We start from the raw sequence: 17,071 nt of genomic DNA, 5'->3' as shown, positions 1-17,071 counted from the left end.
GTAATGTCTTCACCCTCTAGCAAAGTACTGAACACATAGTAAGCATTCATAAAGGTTTGCTGAATGAACGAGTGGATGCATCCTATAATTTGTCTGGCCATATGGCTCCAGCGAAATAAAAAAGTGGCTTTATTCCAACTCATACTTTATTGAGTAACATGTTAGGTGTTAATAAGTCTGCAGATTTGGAGAGTCATTCCTATTGACTGCTCTGTAAAATTTCAGCACTATTACAGGCCTAAGAAACTTTTAAAATCTCAATTAGAGAGGCTAGGTGACATCTGATGAAGTTAAATAACATAGTCAGCAAAGATCTAGAGTACCTAACAAATGTTGGGGAATGACTGGTAAGCACACTGAAAAGTAAGAAATCATATTAACTTAAAACTCAAAGTTAATTTTGTCCTATACGTATCAGTTTCTTCCCATGAAGAGAAATCCATTTATTAATTTTGAAATACGAACAAGAAACCCTTTCAAAATTAAACACCAGTTCCCCCTACTCTCTCCAAACTCTGGTGATAAAGGGTGAACTGCTTTATCAAACACGATTCTTGGAATAATAATTATTTTTTTCTGTTAAAGAAAAACAAATCTGAATTATAACCTCGTGTTACAGCTTCATAAATATATTTTTAATAATTTGAGAATTTTAATAAAACTAGTTTGTTTTATACCCATTCTCTCTACACCCCCAAGCAATAATGACTACTGAATATATATTTTAGAGTCTTTCTGAGGAAAACCTGAAGTTATTTAACTTTCTGCAGCTTCCTGTAACATATCTGGTCCACTCTGAGGGAGTCCCAAGGGAATAATTAATATCTACAGAACCACTCATTCATGAACATGGAAGAAGGGAAAAATACTGAATTTCATCATCCTGTAAAATATTTAATATGCTGTTTCTTGTGACCAGTGTCCAGGGGCTTTGGGCTTTCCACTAGAATATTTTCTAGCCAGGTGAATCAAATAATCATGTCCTAGGCCTTTTAGAAACTTTGAAAAGATGGACTGCTCTGCATAATCTTTTCTCTTAGGGTAATGACTGGGTTTAAAAAAAACCCTTAAAAGAGACGATCTGGGGCTTCCCTGGTGGCGCAGTTGTTGAGAGTCTGCCTGCCGATACAGGGGACACGGGTTCGTGCCCCGGTCCGGGAGGACCCCACGTGCCGCGAAGCGGCTGGGCCCGCGAGCCATGGCCGCTGAGCCTGCGCGTCCGGAGCCTGTGCTCCGCAACGGGAGAGGCCACAGCAGTGAGAGGCCCGCGTACCGCAAAAAAAAAAAAAAAAAAAAGTCACCTACTGGTCACCCTGCAGTCTTAATGTTGTCCCTGTGTAGGGAATTCAGGCTGCTCAGCATCCCCTAGATTCATGAGCTCTGTTGGTCCCACTCGTAGCACATTTAATAGCAGGTTAAAGGGATGATGAGTAGATACACGATTTTGCCTTCATCAAACGTAAGTGTTTATCCAGGGAAGGTACAGGTTTAATTTGCTAGCAGCTTATCCATTCCAAGTCGACCACTTCAAAGAGATGTATAAAACCAACCGAGTAGATTGTTTGCTTAATGGGCAGATAAAGGCCTCAGGCAAAGAATTATACATGATACACACCAATGGGGACAGACTTTTTCTTCTGGATGTAATGTTCCATCATTCCAGAACGAAGCAACAAGTTCTCAGTAAGCTGGAAGTCAAGATCTACAGACCACCCTCCTCAATGCTTTGCAGAGCAAACGCATACACACAACATCCTCAGGGTGTAGCATTTGCAGAGCTTGGTATTCTCCAAGACATCTTTAAACAATGTCACCTGTATCTGGGCCTTCCTAACTCCGACATACAAAATTTCATTTTTACATGCTTGATAGAAGAAAGAGCTCTAGCTACCCGTGAACAGTGCGGCTCTTATGAGGAGACAGCATTTAGTGAAAAAAATGTATCCGTCTGAATTTCAAACCTTTTGCTGATGTTAATAACTACTTCATATTGACTCTTTTTTGTTAGAAGAGGCTTCACCAAAAAAAAAAAAAAAAAAGCCTTAAGGGAACTCCTGGTACTATGTTTGACCAAAAGGGAATGCAAAAGTTTCAGAGTCATCCAGATCTGATCAACTTTTCACCCTGGGCTCTGTTTACAGACTCTTCAGCTCACATTGTTGGAATGAGACAAATATAGCCAATTTTGCTTTGATCTGGAGTCAGTTTGGCTTTCCAATCCTGGCACAATGGTGACATTTAAGAGGCAAGGGGATAAAATTATTTTCATTCCAGCCTTTTAAGCATGGTGAAGAGTTATAAAACAGCTCTGGCCGAATATGAAGCTGGACCTGAACGAGCCATTTCTTTTTTATAAAAGTTCTTTTTCTTACATTGCTGGGTATGTCCAGAAGTATAACTAGTTAAGCACATCCATTCCCCTCATTAATTTTATTTTTAAAGGCAAGGACTGATTTGACGGCACCTGGAGAACAATGGGAAAGGAAGACTTACTACAAGGTACTGATACAACCCACACCAGGGTGAACTGGGTCTTGTAAACAAGTCTCTGTCACTTTCCAAAAAAGATCACTGATAACTTCGAAAACAATGTCAGGCTCACAGAAAACAAAACAAACCCTCGTGTATGTATCTGTTTACTCACCACTCAATAGGAAGTTGTCTGAGTCACCCCCATTCCTGCTGCCTCACCTGTGAGCCCAGGCTCTTTGTCTGACAGCTGAGAGCAGTTAGAAGAAAGAAGGGAATTGAGGGCGAGCCTATAAATTAATCATTGGAGAGCCTCATCCATTTCAGGACAAAAGATCTCCTTCCTCCGCACCAGCCCCTCTTTCGCTGTCTAGCCCTCTTAGAGGAAACTAAGGGGAAGAGAAGGAGAATCAAGGAATTGGAAGGGACTTTGATGGCAGACAGGCAAAGCCCGCGGCCTGTGAGATTGCCCACAGACACATACCTATAGACACAAGCTTGTGTGGGCTATCATCACAAGTTCGGATCTACGGGTTTGTGGCCACAGGCCTTAGGATCTCTCTCGTGTGGGTGTCTGACATGTCTGAAAATGAAACGTTAACACCATTAGTCCAACCAAAGGTTCTGCCATTCTATCATTTCACGCCAGAAACGGGAAGACTTCATCCCGCTCTTAAAAGGGCAAACGTTAAGCAGCATCTTCTATGTTCTCCCCCACATACTTCCCTGTTTTCACTTATTCCACAGACACAGCGGGCTTCAGGTAAACCCCATCATTTTACTGTTTCCTATTACAGAATAGACTCATTGACTCAGGCCTTAACACACACGGAGCATAGTGACGGCAAATGAGCAGAATAAAGAAGAGTCTTTCAGTTGTAGGGAGAGAGAGAGAAGCACCGGAGAGCCCAAGTGCAAGTTCATTCTTTTAAATACCTGTAATTACACGAAAAAAAGATGGTGAAGCTTTCCTGTTTTATTTGCGTTCTGGCAGACAGCTGTAATAAGCTAGCAAGCACCGCCTATGGGCTTGTTAGTATTTCCTGAAAATTATTCTAGAGATTTCCAGTTATATTAGATTGGAAGATTCATCGTGAGGAAAAGTTTGTATTTCACCCTCACTCCGCCCCTGTTCTTGGTCCAAACACCAACAATGAGCAAGTCTGGGCATATTTTATAAAATCTGAACCAGAAAGGAAATTGTATCGTTACTCCCCTCAAAACGGTCCCAGGTTGTGGGAATGACTCTATTTCTAAGAACTTCTCATAAAAGGATTTTGTCTGTCAGCATAACATCCTTTCTTCATAATCAGTGTTCTACAAGTAAAGGAGTAGCCAAGACAATGTACTTTCATTAATGGCTCCTTTTGTGAATTTTATTGAGGACAGAGTCTGAAGCGTGAGTACTTCAAGGACAAATGATGGAAAGCAAAATCATCCATCTCCCTAGATGTGGGGAAAAACATATGCCTCCATCTCTTTGTAGGACCTAAAAAGAGACCTTTTCAACTTTTGTTAGCAATGACCGTAGATGCTGGTTCTCAAAAAAAAAAAAAAAAAAAAAAAAAGATCTTTGCCGTGACAGAGGAACATTCATTCCTACCTCAAGAATCTGGGAGGCTCTCCTAATAACAAAAGAACACTGCTGAATTTGAGAATTATTCAGAGAAAAGAGCAGGCCCCGATGTATACAACTTAAAAGGTGGAAGCGAGAGAACAGGAAACCAACAGTGGGACAAATAGGGAAGAGGAGGCAATGGTTCATAGACACTTCATTGTCTGCCTGTTTAATCACGATGGAGCCACAAGCATCACTGCTCAGAGTTCACTGGTGCTGTGAAGGTTGCCAAGACCGAGAATTTCGTTGCAGCTCCGTGGCTGGACTTTTAGATTCAAAGAAACAACAGTCTCAAGTGGAAGCAAGGAGGATCCAAACCAGTTACCTCAAAATGGTTTGGACTTTCTGTTATTTTAAAATGTTCATTTCCTTTATAGAACAAAAGGTTTTAAAATAAACTCCAAGCCTCTTATTTTTCTTTGATCTCCCTGACAAGGTCATAGGGCCAGAGGTATTTGAGGATGGGCACTTTGCACACTGTTAAGGATGGCTGGAATGTGTGTGACACGGGAGCTCTTATTAATGTATAAAGGAATAGGCTCAGGCTCCCAAAGTGACGAGAACTCTTGTTATCATTTATTAAAAAGACAGAATGCAATATTTGTTAGCAATGGATGAAGATCAGTCAGAGTTACACTGAATCATTCAAGAAGCATCACCTTTGTAAATCTGCACCTCCAAGTCCATAACAAGGAGCTCAATGCCGTGTTTCAACTGGGGGCTTCTCTGTGTCTTTGTGTGTGTGTGTGTGTGTGTGTGTGTGGAAAATACAGGACAGAGAAAAGTTATTCATTCTGAAGGGTTTGTAGTGTTAATTTCCAAACAATCCAGAGTTTTAATTTTAGAAAATAAAAGAGAAATCAGAAGATGCCCAGGTGGCAGAGAAAAGAGAAAGTTAGATACCGACCTAGCAGAAGAATGGTTTATTTGGGAATAGACATTTTCCCCAAATATCAATTGAATACCTCCTTCAAGAACCATCTTTGTGTTGAGTAGAATAATAAGGGTTCTTTTCAGAGGAAAGTTTGTCCTGCTTTCTTAAGCAAGATTCTGTGGGGCTACCTTAGATAGTAACACTAATAATTAACTTGGAAAATGTAGGCAAATACCTATAAACAATGGCAAAAGTAGGGTAAGGTAATTTATCAAGCAAATATATCATTTGTGTTATTAAACATATTTACGTAGCACAAAGTCCTCCAATAACACTGAAAGGAAGCTACTTATATCACGATAGCGGAGCTCAAATCCTAGTCACTGGACCTGTGTAAGCATAGTTGTATAAAATATGTCTACATACTGTATGTAGTACTAATCTAGGACTAAAGTTAAAACATCAACTATTATGCCATTATTATGTTATAAAGCACCAGTTATTATGCAACTCCTATAAGCCATATCTTCCAGGAATTCAGAGCACATGTTAGGCTTTTTAGAGATAATCCTCTAATACTTATATTTCTAAGTACAATTACTAAAGATAGCCACAGAGTTTAAGAACGGCGCCTGATGGTTTCAAATGAGGTTTGCCTAAATCGTTGTCAAAAGAAATAAGCACTGTTAAGCAATAACTTTCAAAATATTTTTCTGAGCTCCATAGAACTGAATAATCTGCTCGTTGGCTACAAATACTATAAAACTGGTTGCTATTGTCAAAAAATCAAGCTTAAAGTAGTTATTCTTCATAATTAAATGATTCAAGCATGCCCTAAAAACTTGTAATACTTGAGGAAATGGAAGGTTTGGAGAAATTATAGGAAAATATAATTACCTGAAAAAAGGACCTTCTTGTGAATCCTGTTTTTGTAAACCTGTTGCCATCTTGCTAGGCCAGCATCTTCAAACCATTTGCCTGCGTCTGGAAAATAAAATTATTTTAAACGGATCAAGATGTTTTGCTTGGTTTGTTTCTTTTTGTCACCCAACTCTTTTATAAAGCTGAACTAGAATTCATGCCAAAATGAAAGTAAAAAGGAACACACCAAAAAAACGGAAATAAAAGTAATTCTAGAAAAACACTGGGCAGCATTATGGTTTCTTCATTTCCAGAACTACACATGATAAAAAGGTTCTGCAAATAAGTCACTTTCACATTTTTCCTGGAATTTCCCTGGCTACCGATGACTCTTGAGAACGATTTTACCAGAAAAGTGATCAAATAGGAATGCGACGTCTCGGAATCCTCCCAAATTCCAATGTTTCACATCAAACTGCTCATTCGCTAAACATGATTAAGAGATAGGCTATCAATAATTAAGCAGGGTTAAGGTATAATCAAGTTGGGCAATCATTACCTGGCATGAAGTAGCATCACTGAGACACTGTTTTAACTTTTTGATTCAGAAATGGTTCGGGAGTCATTATTTCTCTCTGCTGATGGGGCCGCTAAAATAGAAGTAAAATATCTGATTGTGGTGGATTCAGGAGTCTGTCCCCCTCCACCCCAGCGGGCTTCTTGGCTTCCATTCCAGCGGTCTTTCATTGGCCAGGTTTTAGATGCAGGGTTTGCTTTTCCTTCATTGTTCCTTTACTAGTGGAAGGAAAACTCACTGTGCAGCTGCTCGCAAAAGGGAAAATGTACTTGAGTTTTGCCTGGCTGTGGACTTGAACACCAAATCCACGGTGATGTCAGCAGAACGACACCGACAGACAGATCCCCTGCCCTTCCACCCTCCTTCTCTTTAAAAGAGGTATCCCTTGTACAGAATCTCAGCACACCTCCTTTGTCCTGGGGGGAAAGAGCAATTCAACTGAACAACCTGTTATGAAAGAAAGAGGAAGAAAGAGAGAAAGAGAGGGAGGGAGGAGAAAGAGACAAAGAGACAGAGAGAGAAAAAGGAGAGAGAATTAAACAGAAAGTGAGAGATGGAGAGAGAGGAAGGAAAGAAGGAAGGGAGGGAGGGAGGGAAGGAAGGAGGGAGGACAGGAGGAAGGAAGAAAGAGAAGGAGGAAGGGCAGGCAGAAGGGCGGGGGGCGGCAGAGAGAGAGGGAGAGAGGGAGAGAGAGGGAGAGAGGGGGGGGAGAGAGAGAGAGAGAGAGAGAGAGAGAGAGAGAGAGAGAGAGAGAGAGAGAGAGAAAGGAAGAAAGGAGGAAAGAGACAGAGGGAGAACTCAAATCTATCCCTGGCATTAACCCGACATCGCGAAGCAGGAGAAACAGCTAGTATTGGTCTCCCTATGGCTTTCCAGTTCTCCTGATGTCTTTTCTCTCACCCTCTGCAGCCCCTGCTCTTTGTAGAAAGATCCAATCACCTCAACAAAAGAGGCACATCCAGCAAGTGCTCCTCCAAGAGTAATTCACGGGTGCCACGCATCACAGCACATTTTCTCCACCTGCGACCTGGCCACCAGGACACCAGCCTCCAGGGTGCGAGTGTCCCTCAAGCACCCTGTGCAGACAGACAGAGGCTTCCGGCACCAGAGCCATCTAGCTTAGGTAGAAGGAATTCTTCTCTCCCCAGGAAAAACTGACCAGAAGGGAGCAGGGGAGGGAGGAGACTGGCAAAGCAACGCCATGGTTTTCGCGTTCCTTTCGGGCAGAGGGAAAATTAGGAACCGATATTTATAACCTTCCTACTACATACTCCCTGTATTAAAAAAATAAATAAATATTTTACGTCAAATGAAAAATGAAAGTGTGGCTAGGTCGGCTAAAGAACAAAGACATGAAAAATGGCGTGATAGGATAAAATAGATTGGATGAAAACAAAAGATGCCCTCAGATAATTTGAGTAGTGTGCTTTTTTTGGGAGGGGGTAATTTAAAAACGATCTTAAACCCACCAAGTGTTCACTTACAACAGATGTATAACAGGGACCGACTATTTAAGAGTGAGAAGTTGGAGGCAAATTTGCTTTTGACACACCCGAGGAAACAAAAGAGAGAGGGGCTGCCAGTAACAAGTTGTTTCGTGCGCAACTGGCTAAGGAGGTCGCTTTCACTTTTGAAAGAGTTAAGTTTGCTCAGGATGACAATTTTTCTTGCTTTTTAAAATACAAGCAAGGGTGCCAGCCTGCAAATTCCTTTCTAGCTATATTGTTAATAAAGCCAAAAAGGCTTTTACGAGCATTAACATTTTAAAAAACACAGAAGACCCTGATTCTGGTATGGAAACACGAGACACATGTTTTTAAAAAATCGGATGTCTGTCATTTCTTGAATATAAACGAATTATAGGCTGCACAAAGCTTTCTATATGCCAGGCAACTTTAACACTTTTATGTTCAAAGCTATGTTTTGCTCTTGTTCTACCACAATTGGATTAGAAAGCTCCAAATGAAGTGAGGGTACAAGGGTGGCTAGGGGGAATATTGAGGATTAGATCGCTTGGATCCTGCAGGAAAGGAGATATGCAATAGGTAAAGAGTCTGTATTTCCTTGAAACCCTGGCTGTGTAACAACGGGATTCTTGTTCTGGGAAAAGTACAAAAGAGCCTGGAGCCTCCACAATGATACTTACAAAAAGAAGCACCCATCAGACACAAGAAGCTAAGTTCAGCTGAAACAGAGACCTTCTGCCTTACTCCAGGGCAGAGGTTCACCCAGGGAGAGCCTGCCAACCCTCTCTCTGCGTTTCACTCCAGGAGAGCTTAGCTTGTCTCATCCAGGGCTCTCCACATCTACTGATTTCCACATTTCCCCCTTCCTCTGGAACAACAAAAATCAACCAAATGGAATATGATTTTATAAAGTCTCCGTCAAATTGAAGCTTGGAAAGAAAAAGCAGGTATGAATCTATATTACCTACTACTTCTTGCTCTCAACTTTTCCCCAAATCGATCTGGTTTTGCCTTCCAGCCCTCTACGCACCCCCAACACACTCTTTCTCTCTCCTCCAAGCCTCTCTCTCTCTCTCTCCCACCCTCCCTCCTTCTTCTGCTTCTCTCTCTTTCACACACACACACACACGCACACACGCACACGCACACGCACACACACACACACACACACACTGCCGCTTGGTCCAATCTGGTGCCTACTTAACACCAACAGAATGACAAGCAACATCTGTTTGTAAAGAAGCCAGAATGAAACCTTAACGGCTTTTTGGCTAGGTTTCTCTTTTTCCTTTTTCCCCTGACTCTGAAAGGGGAGGGGGCAAGAAGAAGAAATATTAAGATTTATCTTCAACATCGGCTCCAACGAGGCAGCGACTGTACTTCCCTAGAGTTATTTCCAGGTACAGCAATTGTAGGGAAAACCACTGCAGTATTTACGGCTGTCTCCCCTGAAGCAAGCCCGGTCACATAAAATCCAACGTATCAGATTCCTAAGAGTCAGGTTTTTTCCTAAAAGCTTTATATTCATCTTCTAATTAGAATTACAGGACCGCGCGTGTGCGTGTGCGTGTGTGTGTCAGGAGGTGATGAAAGACAGAACGGGAAACGAGCAAGACAGAAAAATAAACGACACAGCTGAGAGGAAAGGAGCTATGCTGTTTCTCCCTTATTTTACAACACGCTGGCGTGTAAACAGGCACCTTTCCGCAGATGCCACACACGAGAGCAGGCACCAGCAGCGGGAGGCTGTGGCAGAAACCTGCACAGCTGTGGCCGTCAGAAACAGGTCCCATCATCCCCCACGGGGATGGGAATTTCTGGAAAGCCACCAACTGGCCACAGAGTCACAATGCAAAGGATCAGAGCCACCTAGATGGGGGAGGGGAGGGGTGGGCAGGCGCTGGTAAGGGGGAGGAAGGCTCCCTCACCAACTCAAGGATTCCGCCCTCAGGGAAGAGAAAGAGGGGACTCTTTCTTTCACTCCCCTTTCACTCTGCGTTTGGAAGAAACCCACACACATTAAGGGAAAAATAAATTCAGACAAGTTGCTAAGGAGACTTGTGTAAACTCCAAGCACAGACATATTTCTTGGCCTTTCCCCCTGTGCTTCATCTTGTATTCTGATCACGTTGCTCTGCGGCAACGTTGCACCAACCTTCTGCATTAATCTTGGCCTTCACCGTGCAGACTGGCAAAGCATGCTGGTTGTATATATCATCTTTCAAACTTAACAAGTGAAAAGGGTGCGCGCGCGCGTGTGTATGTCTAGTTGGAGGGAGAGAGTGGGTGGGGAAACTTAATTTGGAATTTTAAAAACATAGGTGTTGAACAAAGAAGAATATTTAGACTGTGTGTTTTGGGGGCAGTGGGGAAAGAGGCAGGTAAAGCACTGGAAATTTCCCTTTGCCTGTGGGTTCCATCCTTTCGCCACTCTGCTGGCCTTTTCCCCCCTCCCATATCTCCGGTTAAAATCCTGTATCCCTGGGCAGAGGTAAGCAGCGCCGGCATCACTGCAGACGCCCAGGAGGGGCCCAGGCTTCTGCAGAAAAGAGTGTGCTGCACAGAGTGGACCCCTGGCTCCCTGCTTCCCTGCTCAGGAGGGTGTCCCAGAGAGATCAGCTTTTTGAAAACTAACTGCAACGATTCATAAAACCTCTGAACCAAACCTGTTTAGATTCTAAACCAGCTAGCGTTTCAGAGGACAGACCCCGGCCCGATATCCATGCTCTGGAGCAGAGACCTTCTCCCACAGTGACACATCTTCAGCAGCGGCCAATATATGTCAACATTTGATTTAGGGGAAAATTAACATTTTCTTTCAGGACAGAGATATTTGTACTGTAGAAGCCAATATTTTCCTTTCTCAGCCTCGTGTATTAGAATTTCTAAAATCTTCTCTAGGACACAGAAGGGGGAGATAATAGCCCAAATCATGGCTCAGGGTGCTGGGACAAGTCAGTCAAGTCTGTGTGTCTGTATGTCTGTGTGTGTGTGTGTGTGTGTGTGTGTGTGTGTGTGTCCCTGCCTCACTGTCATGAGCAGATTAGGAAGACACACACCAGAGAGTCGGAAGGGGACAGCTACGGGTCCCTTCCCAAATTAGAGAAATTCACAGCATCTGCCCACCAGCTACAACCGAAGAGCCCCAGTGAGGGGCAACCAACCAGGCCCGCTGCTGTTTTCAATCACAGTTCTCAGGGGTGCCCATGGGATAAGGAATTCTAAGGAGATGGGAAAAGTTCCTGCATGTGGTGCATAGAGCTGAGTGTGTGCCTTCATGCTCCAAGAAGGCTATGCAGCTTCCATCTCTTCCCTTTGCCAACCTGTATTTGGTTTTCACACTTCAAAGCTAAAGCAAGCTGTGCTGCCTCAGTTGAAATAAGGCAGCCAGGCAACCCTGAAGCTAGCAAGATGGAGGGTTTGCTCCTGCCATTCGCAGAGAAAGACAGAGCCCTGCAACGAGCCCTGCTGACCCATCCTTTACAAACGACCCCATGCAAGTGAGCCCTAGATTTTAGGGAAGGGCAGATCGTTGGCGTCCTTTCTGACCTTTTCCCTACAAGGCATATCCTCAGATGTTCTGTGCCACAGAGGCATCATGACTCAATCAACATGAAAAATGAACCTGCAGGGAAAAGAGCAGGGTGGGCCTCTCCCAGCGGGCAACTGGGCAATTGCCCTGTGACCCGCCTGGCCTGGGGGCAGGGCAGTGACACCTGCATTTTTTCATTTGTCCAGGAAGCTGCAGTAGCCCAAACCCCAGGAAACCCTGCCTTGTCGCCTGTTGGCTATTTGTCCTGCCTGCTGGAAACAAGAGGACTGTCTTGCCCTAATGTGAAGACATATTTGCTAGGACGCTGCATGATCCTAGAGCATCAAAGACAGGAAGAACTAATTTACAAGATCAACGCAACACCTAGTCCTGCAGTGAAGGATTCTCTTCCGTCTAGATTGCCAAAGAAGTGCTTTCCTTTATAAGTTGGCTTACTGCTTTCTCAAATGCCCCAAAGAACAGAAAACATGTTAGATACCTCTTATTACAGCACCACCTGCCCTCCCTCCAACCCTGCCAGTCCTTTGTGGAAAAAGGAAAGATACCAGTAAACAAATGATCAACACAGCCAGGCTAGTCTGGAAGAAAGACTGCATCAGATGCATACAAAGTCAATTCAGATAGCATTCAGATAAAAATATGGTTTTTCACATCATATTGGAAAATCTTTAAGAAGTCTGTCCTTTGAGATGCAGAAAGAAAAACAGCCATATTAACAGTGGCTGGCAAACTAAAATGCTGCCCAGAGACACCTCTCAAAGTATAAAGTAATGCAACTTCTAATTTAACATGGGTATAGGTACGTATCTGTGCGCGTGTATATAAACACACACACACCTATATACAAATATATGTATACACACACACGCACGCGCACACACACACTTGTCATCCAAATCTCTCACCTCTAGCCTTGAGGTCAAAGACCACATCTTTTTCACATTTTGTAAACTGACCTTCCCTAGTCCACCCTGAAATTCAGTCTTACACTCCACACACAGGGTAAGGAACAGAATGTTTGGCCTCTCCATCTTATATGAGCTAATGCTTCAGATTGCAAAATACTCTACACATCAGTAAGTCTAGTTGATATTATTACTCCATGTTGTGGCAGAGAGCTGACAGAGAGGAAAGTTAAGCGTCTTTCCAAAGCTCATATATTATTTTAATGACAGCGTCAGAATTAAGACTCTCCTCCGGGCCCCGAAACTGGTGAGAGGGTCCTAGGTCAGGCTGAAGGAATTTCATGGTGCCCCTTCTCTCACTCTGCTTTACTTGTCAGTCAGGCATTTGTATCACATATAATCCCCCAATACAGGAGACCTAGGCCACATGTACTCCAGCAGCTGCCATCTTGGTAAACCCTGAAGAATAAACCACCAAACACTCCTATAGGAGGTTGATGTCAGAGGTCAACTAAGTTTGAGAAAGGTCTCTAGCAGCGTGTTCTAGTCAAGCCAATCCAACTGTGTGGTCCTATAGCTCTGATCGGGAGTGACAGACAACAGGTCACCTGAGTCTACAAAATGCTTTTAGCATATCTACACCCAGACTAAAGTCTATCCATTTCCCTGTGTAACTGTTAGTGCTTGCTGAATTTTTATTTGTTTTCACACACGGGGCAGGAACGAGGAGAGGATGAGTTCAAGATTTGAAGAGAGGGCATCAAATGTACAGTGTCCTATGAAAAATGTTGACATATTTTCTATATATTCCCAAGGCGGGTGGTTATTAAAGGATAACTGAAAAACTCCTAGTGTCCCTCAGGGGGACTCAAGGTGGTTAAGCTGCTCTCCTTGGGTAGGATTAATATCCATAATATAATGACACCTCTGTGTTTTCTTCTCACATAAATAATTTATTTCTGACATTTAATATGGACCAGACATCACCTCATGGATGGCTCATAAAAGCACGATCATATTTCCCATTTCTTTTGGTGTGATATTTTTGGGGTGGCAGACAAGAATGGGTGGGGTAAGTGGAAAGTCGAGTCTTGAATCCTGTCCCAATGATTGGTAAACAGAAAAGCCTGGCAAAAGCCACAGATCTAGTCCAAAATCCCTTCTTGAAACATTTTAATGATGCCATGAAAAACTCAAGATGACACCTTTTTCTATCTTTATTTTTTAAGAATGAAACCCCTTGTGCCAATTCTGACTGACTGGTAGAAGGTGTCTGGAGTACAAACCGAGAAGGATTCTGAAATCCTGCCTGATCGCAGTAGGAAAGAGTTTTCCAAGCGTTAGTAAGTTATCACTGCCCTGGGAGAAGGAGGATGATGATGAAACATATACTAAGTATTTGCCACTCCTGACTGACCCCCAAATCCTCTTGCATTGTCTTCCTTGTGACAATGGGAAGAGCTAGCTATTCAGCAGCCTCTATGTGATAAAGTTTTTAATTCCTGTAAAGTATAATTGTTATTATTATATTATTTCTGGACATTCTAGCTAATAAAAAAGGAATTCAGGTTGAATTTTTATCTTACACGTAATAGGTCTTACATATTTTATTCACACAATCTTTAGAGTACTCTCTAAGTTACTAGAATAAGGTAGAAAAAATGGCAAAACAATTCCCATCCTCTTCCCTCAATCGCTGAGAGATGCAAACCTCCTGACCGGTAAGTCTCTGTTGAAGGCAAGGAAAATCATGACAAAGAGCAATTTCTGTGCAGCCCGGGGACGCCAAATCCATTTATCCTAATTTAGTTCTCCGCAGAATCTATGTGCGATGATGCACTTTATAACAAAGACCTCTCTCTGGGCAATGCAGCTGGTCCAGACTGGCATCACTATTTCTCCTGGGAAGCTTGGAAGGTTCCTGGTGCTAGGTGAGGGCAAACAGGGGCACGGAGAAGACAACGTTGAGATATGGATGTTTTCCCTCCTACCTCGTTGACTTGGCCAAGCTCCCTGGTGCTAGGAGGTTAGACATCTGTGATGAAACAGGACCTGAAATCAGGAGACTTGCCCTTTCTTCAGGGCAGTCAGCCACAGAGTTCACCAGACATCCCTAGGCCCTGAGGAAGCTCCATCGTTGTAAACGAGGTCTCCCTGTATTTCATAGGTTCGCTAATGGATGTCTATCCCTTCAAGAAGGCGAAACTTTTGTCTGTGGTCCAAGTAATTAAAGGAAAAGTCCCTTTCCAGAAGCAGAAGCGTAAGGGGGCCACATCAAAGACTTCCTCACTCCTACCGATCTTTCTCTGCCAAACTCCACACTGTGGGCTATGGAATCCACCTTCCCAAGAGGCAGGGTGGGAATCTCCCAGAGGGAATTAGGTATTGATTCCAAGCTGTAGGGGCGCCAACTTTATTTTCACATTTCTGAGGTGTGAGAGAGGACGCTTTCCTAGCCTCAGCCCCAAGAACTCAGCCTCACAGCCGGTAAAGGTGCAAATCTTCCAACCAGGGAAGAGAGGTCAGCGATCCTTCTGACTGAGCAACATGGACAGGGCTCACAGGTCCTCCCGAAGTCAGACCTTTACCTAGCCCATCCCTCCGTCACCACGGAGGACCACAGATGGACTCGCCAGTTCTTCCCCGCTTCAATACATTTGGCAAACGGACACGAAGGGTCGGGGCTGCCAGATGTTTTTCAGTGACCTGTGCACAGGCAGCGAAGGATTAAGATCAAGTCGCTGATGACTTTTCCTTGTGGACCTGGAGCCCCAGCAGAAGTGGTGACCACAGGAATCAGGAGACTCTACCTTTCAGATCGGAATTTTCAAGGAGACCGAGAGGCTTGACCTCCAGAGGGAAGGCCCGGTTGGAGCTCAGAAATAAGATACAATAAAAACTCTGTCTGGACCAGGTTTACATAGGATCCCCTGGGTACTGGAAAATTACGAGAAATTCCATCCAGGAGTTCAGCTGAGCATCACAACGTCGGTTTCTGCACATCTGTAAGTCCTATTAGTGCTTATGAGATCCACTTGCCTGTGGCTTGATTTGGAACTGCAGTTACGCTGAAGGGGCCATGAGGATATGAGCACTGACATATGGCTTCCTCCATCCCCCGCTCTTTGCGGGGAATGAGAGTAAGGGGACCATGAGCTCCAGGGCACCCCCTGTCCTAAACGATCCCCACTATCCCTGTGCGGGAGTGTAGGTGTGCGTCTCCCAGCGTCTGCTTGGTTCCCATGAGTTTGCGGGTAGAGATGTTCATATGTTGCTGCCGAAACCCAGAGCTGGATTTTCTCCTGAGCTTGTTCACAGCTCCCCCTAGACCCCTGGCAGACAAAGGCGCCACCAAATCCTCACTAAGAGAACATAAAAGCCCTGAGTAAGAGAAACGCGGGCACCCTAACGGCCTTTCTTACAACATATGGCCTATTGGCCTCACTAACACTAATACGATGAAATTCCTATTTAAACATCTTAGCCAAGGGCTCCAACATGGCCTGGCTCCACTCTGCATGTTCTTTTTCTCTGTTAGATCTCTGCCTTTACTAGAGTCCCACTTCCCTGCACACACATACCCCACAAACGGGCTGTGCCAGATGGGCCCTTAAATCACAGGAATCAGCTGGGAAATTAAATGTTAGAAAATCCAGCCAGTCTCCTGAATTTTCGCGCTTGAGAGCTCCGGCGATGCCCTATGGGAGACCCAGGCTCCCTTTTAAAGGAGGGTCAATGTGACGGACCCAGGGTGGGCGTTAGGCTCTGTGGGCATTTCTGGTTTCTTCTCAGAGAACTGCAGTTCAGTTTCATCTGGGTTCTGATGGCTGCTACTAATACTTCCTATTTAGAGAACACACACCTTGGAGGAGCTCAAAACATTTACAGAAATTAACCAAGCTTTGCAACATCCCTGACAAGTAGGCAGGGACTAGACAGTACTTCCTTCATTTCAGAGGAAGAAACCGAGTTGTTAAGAGGGCACGTTTCTTTGACACGCCTTGCAGACAGGACCCCATGGCCCACTCATTTCCAGGGCTCTGACGAGGCTGCCAAATGAGGTGGGTGTTTATTTATACCATGCTCACTAGTTTGTTGTTCTAGTATTTTCTCACACACACACACCCCATCATGCTGTAAGGTCCCAGTGTGCGAATATCACGTCTTTTTTGCTGTGAATCTCCCCACAAGCGTGTATTATAGGTTTCCTTTAGTAGGTGATAACGTGTGACTGATTATTTTGCAATAAACCTATATCTCCTTCTAGGCTGGCTTTCTCCCTCTGCCCAGAAGACTCCTAAATTCTGCTCAAACATCATTTCCCTGAAGACCCCGAGGTCCTATCAGCAGCTGGGTCTTAGGAGTCCAACAGTACCCACCTCGTCCAGCACTTACCCCATTCTACTGCAATTACTAAAAGGTGTAATAGTGAAAAGGAAGTAACTCTGTGGTCTTTGAGACAGACAAGCCTCAGTTTGAATCCTAATTCTGCCATTGTGAGACCTTGGACAAGGTAACCAACTTGCTTCTATCTCCTCCTCTGTAAAATGGGGATAAAAAGACTTACTTTGGAATCCATCATGGCACTATTTGCAATAGGAGACAATAGAAGCAATTTAATATCCGCCTATATGCGAATGGTTAAATACGTCAATATTGGAAAATACTCTGTAGCCATTATGAAGACTAGCATATGTAAAGAACAGAGAGAAATATTTCAAATATGTATTAAGAGTGAAGAACAAATT

The 17,071-nt window shown here is 43.8% G+C and overlaps 1 protein-coding gene across 2 annotated transcripts in view; it reads right to left on the bottom strand.

Moving 5' to 3' along the window:
• Window positions 1–5,061: 5,061 nt before the first annotated feature.
• LOC309965672 (uncharacterized protein) overlaps window positions 5,062–17,071 on the bottom strand; it is a 210,839-nt gene continuing 198,829 nt past the window's right edge. For both annotated transcript variants that reach the window (XR_014326404.1, XM_082845313.1), the window contains one exon: window positions 5,062–5,945. Coding sequence is in view for 1 of the 2 variants with exons in the window: in XM_082845313.1 (XP_082701439.1) it covers window positions 5,927–5,945 (19 nt within the window). In the remaining variant the exon portion in view is untranslated. The remainder of the gene's footprint in view (window positions 5,946–17,071) is intronic.

This window comes from Leucopleurus acutus (assembly GCF_964270905.1).
Source record: "Leucopleurus acutus genome assembly, chromosome: 8".
Lineage (NCBI taxonomy): Eukaryota > Metazoa > Chordata > Mammalia > Artiodactyla > Delphinidae > Leucopleurus > Leucopleurus acutus.
This window is presented reverse-complemented; position numbering and strand designations above follow the sequence as displayed.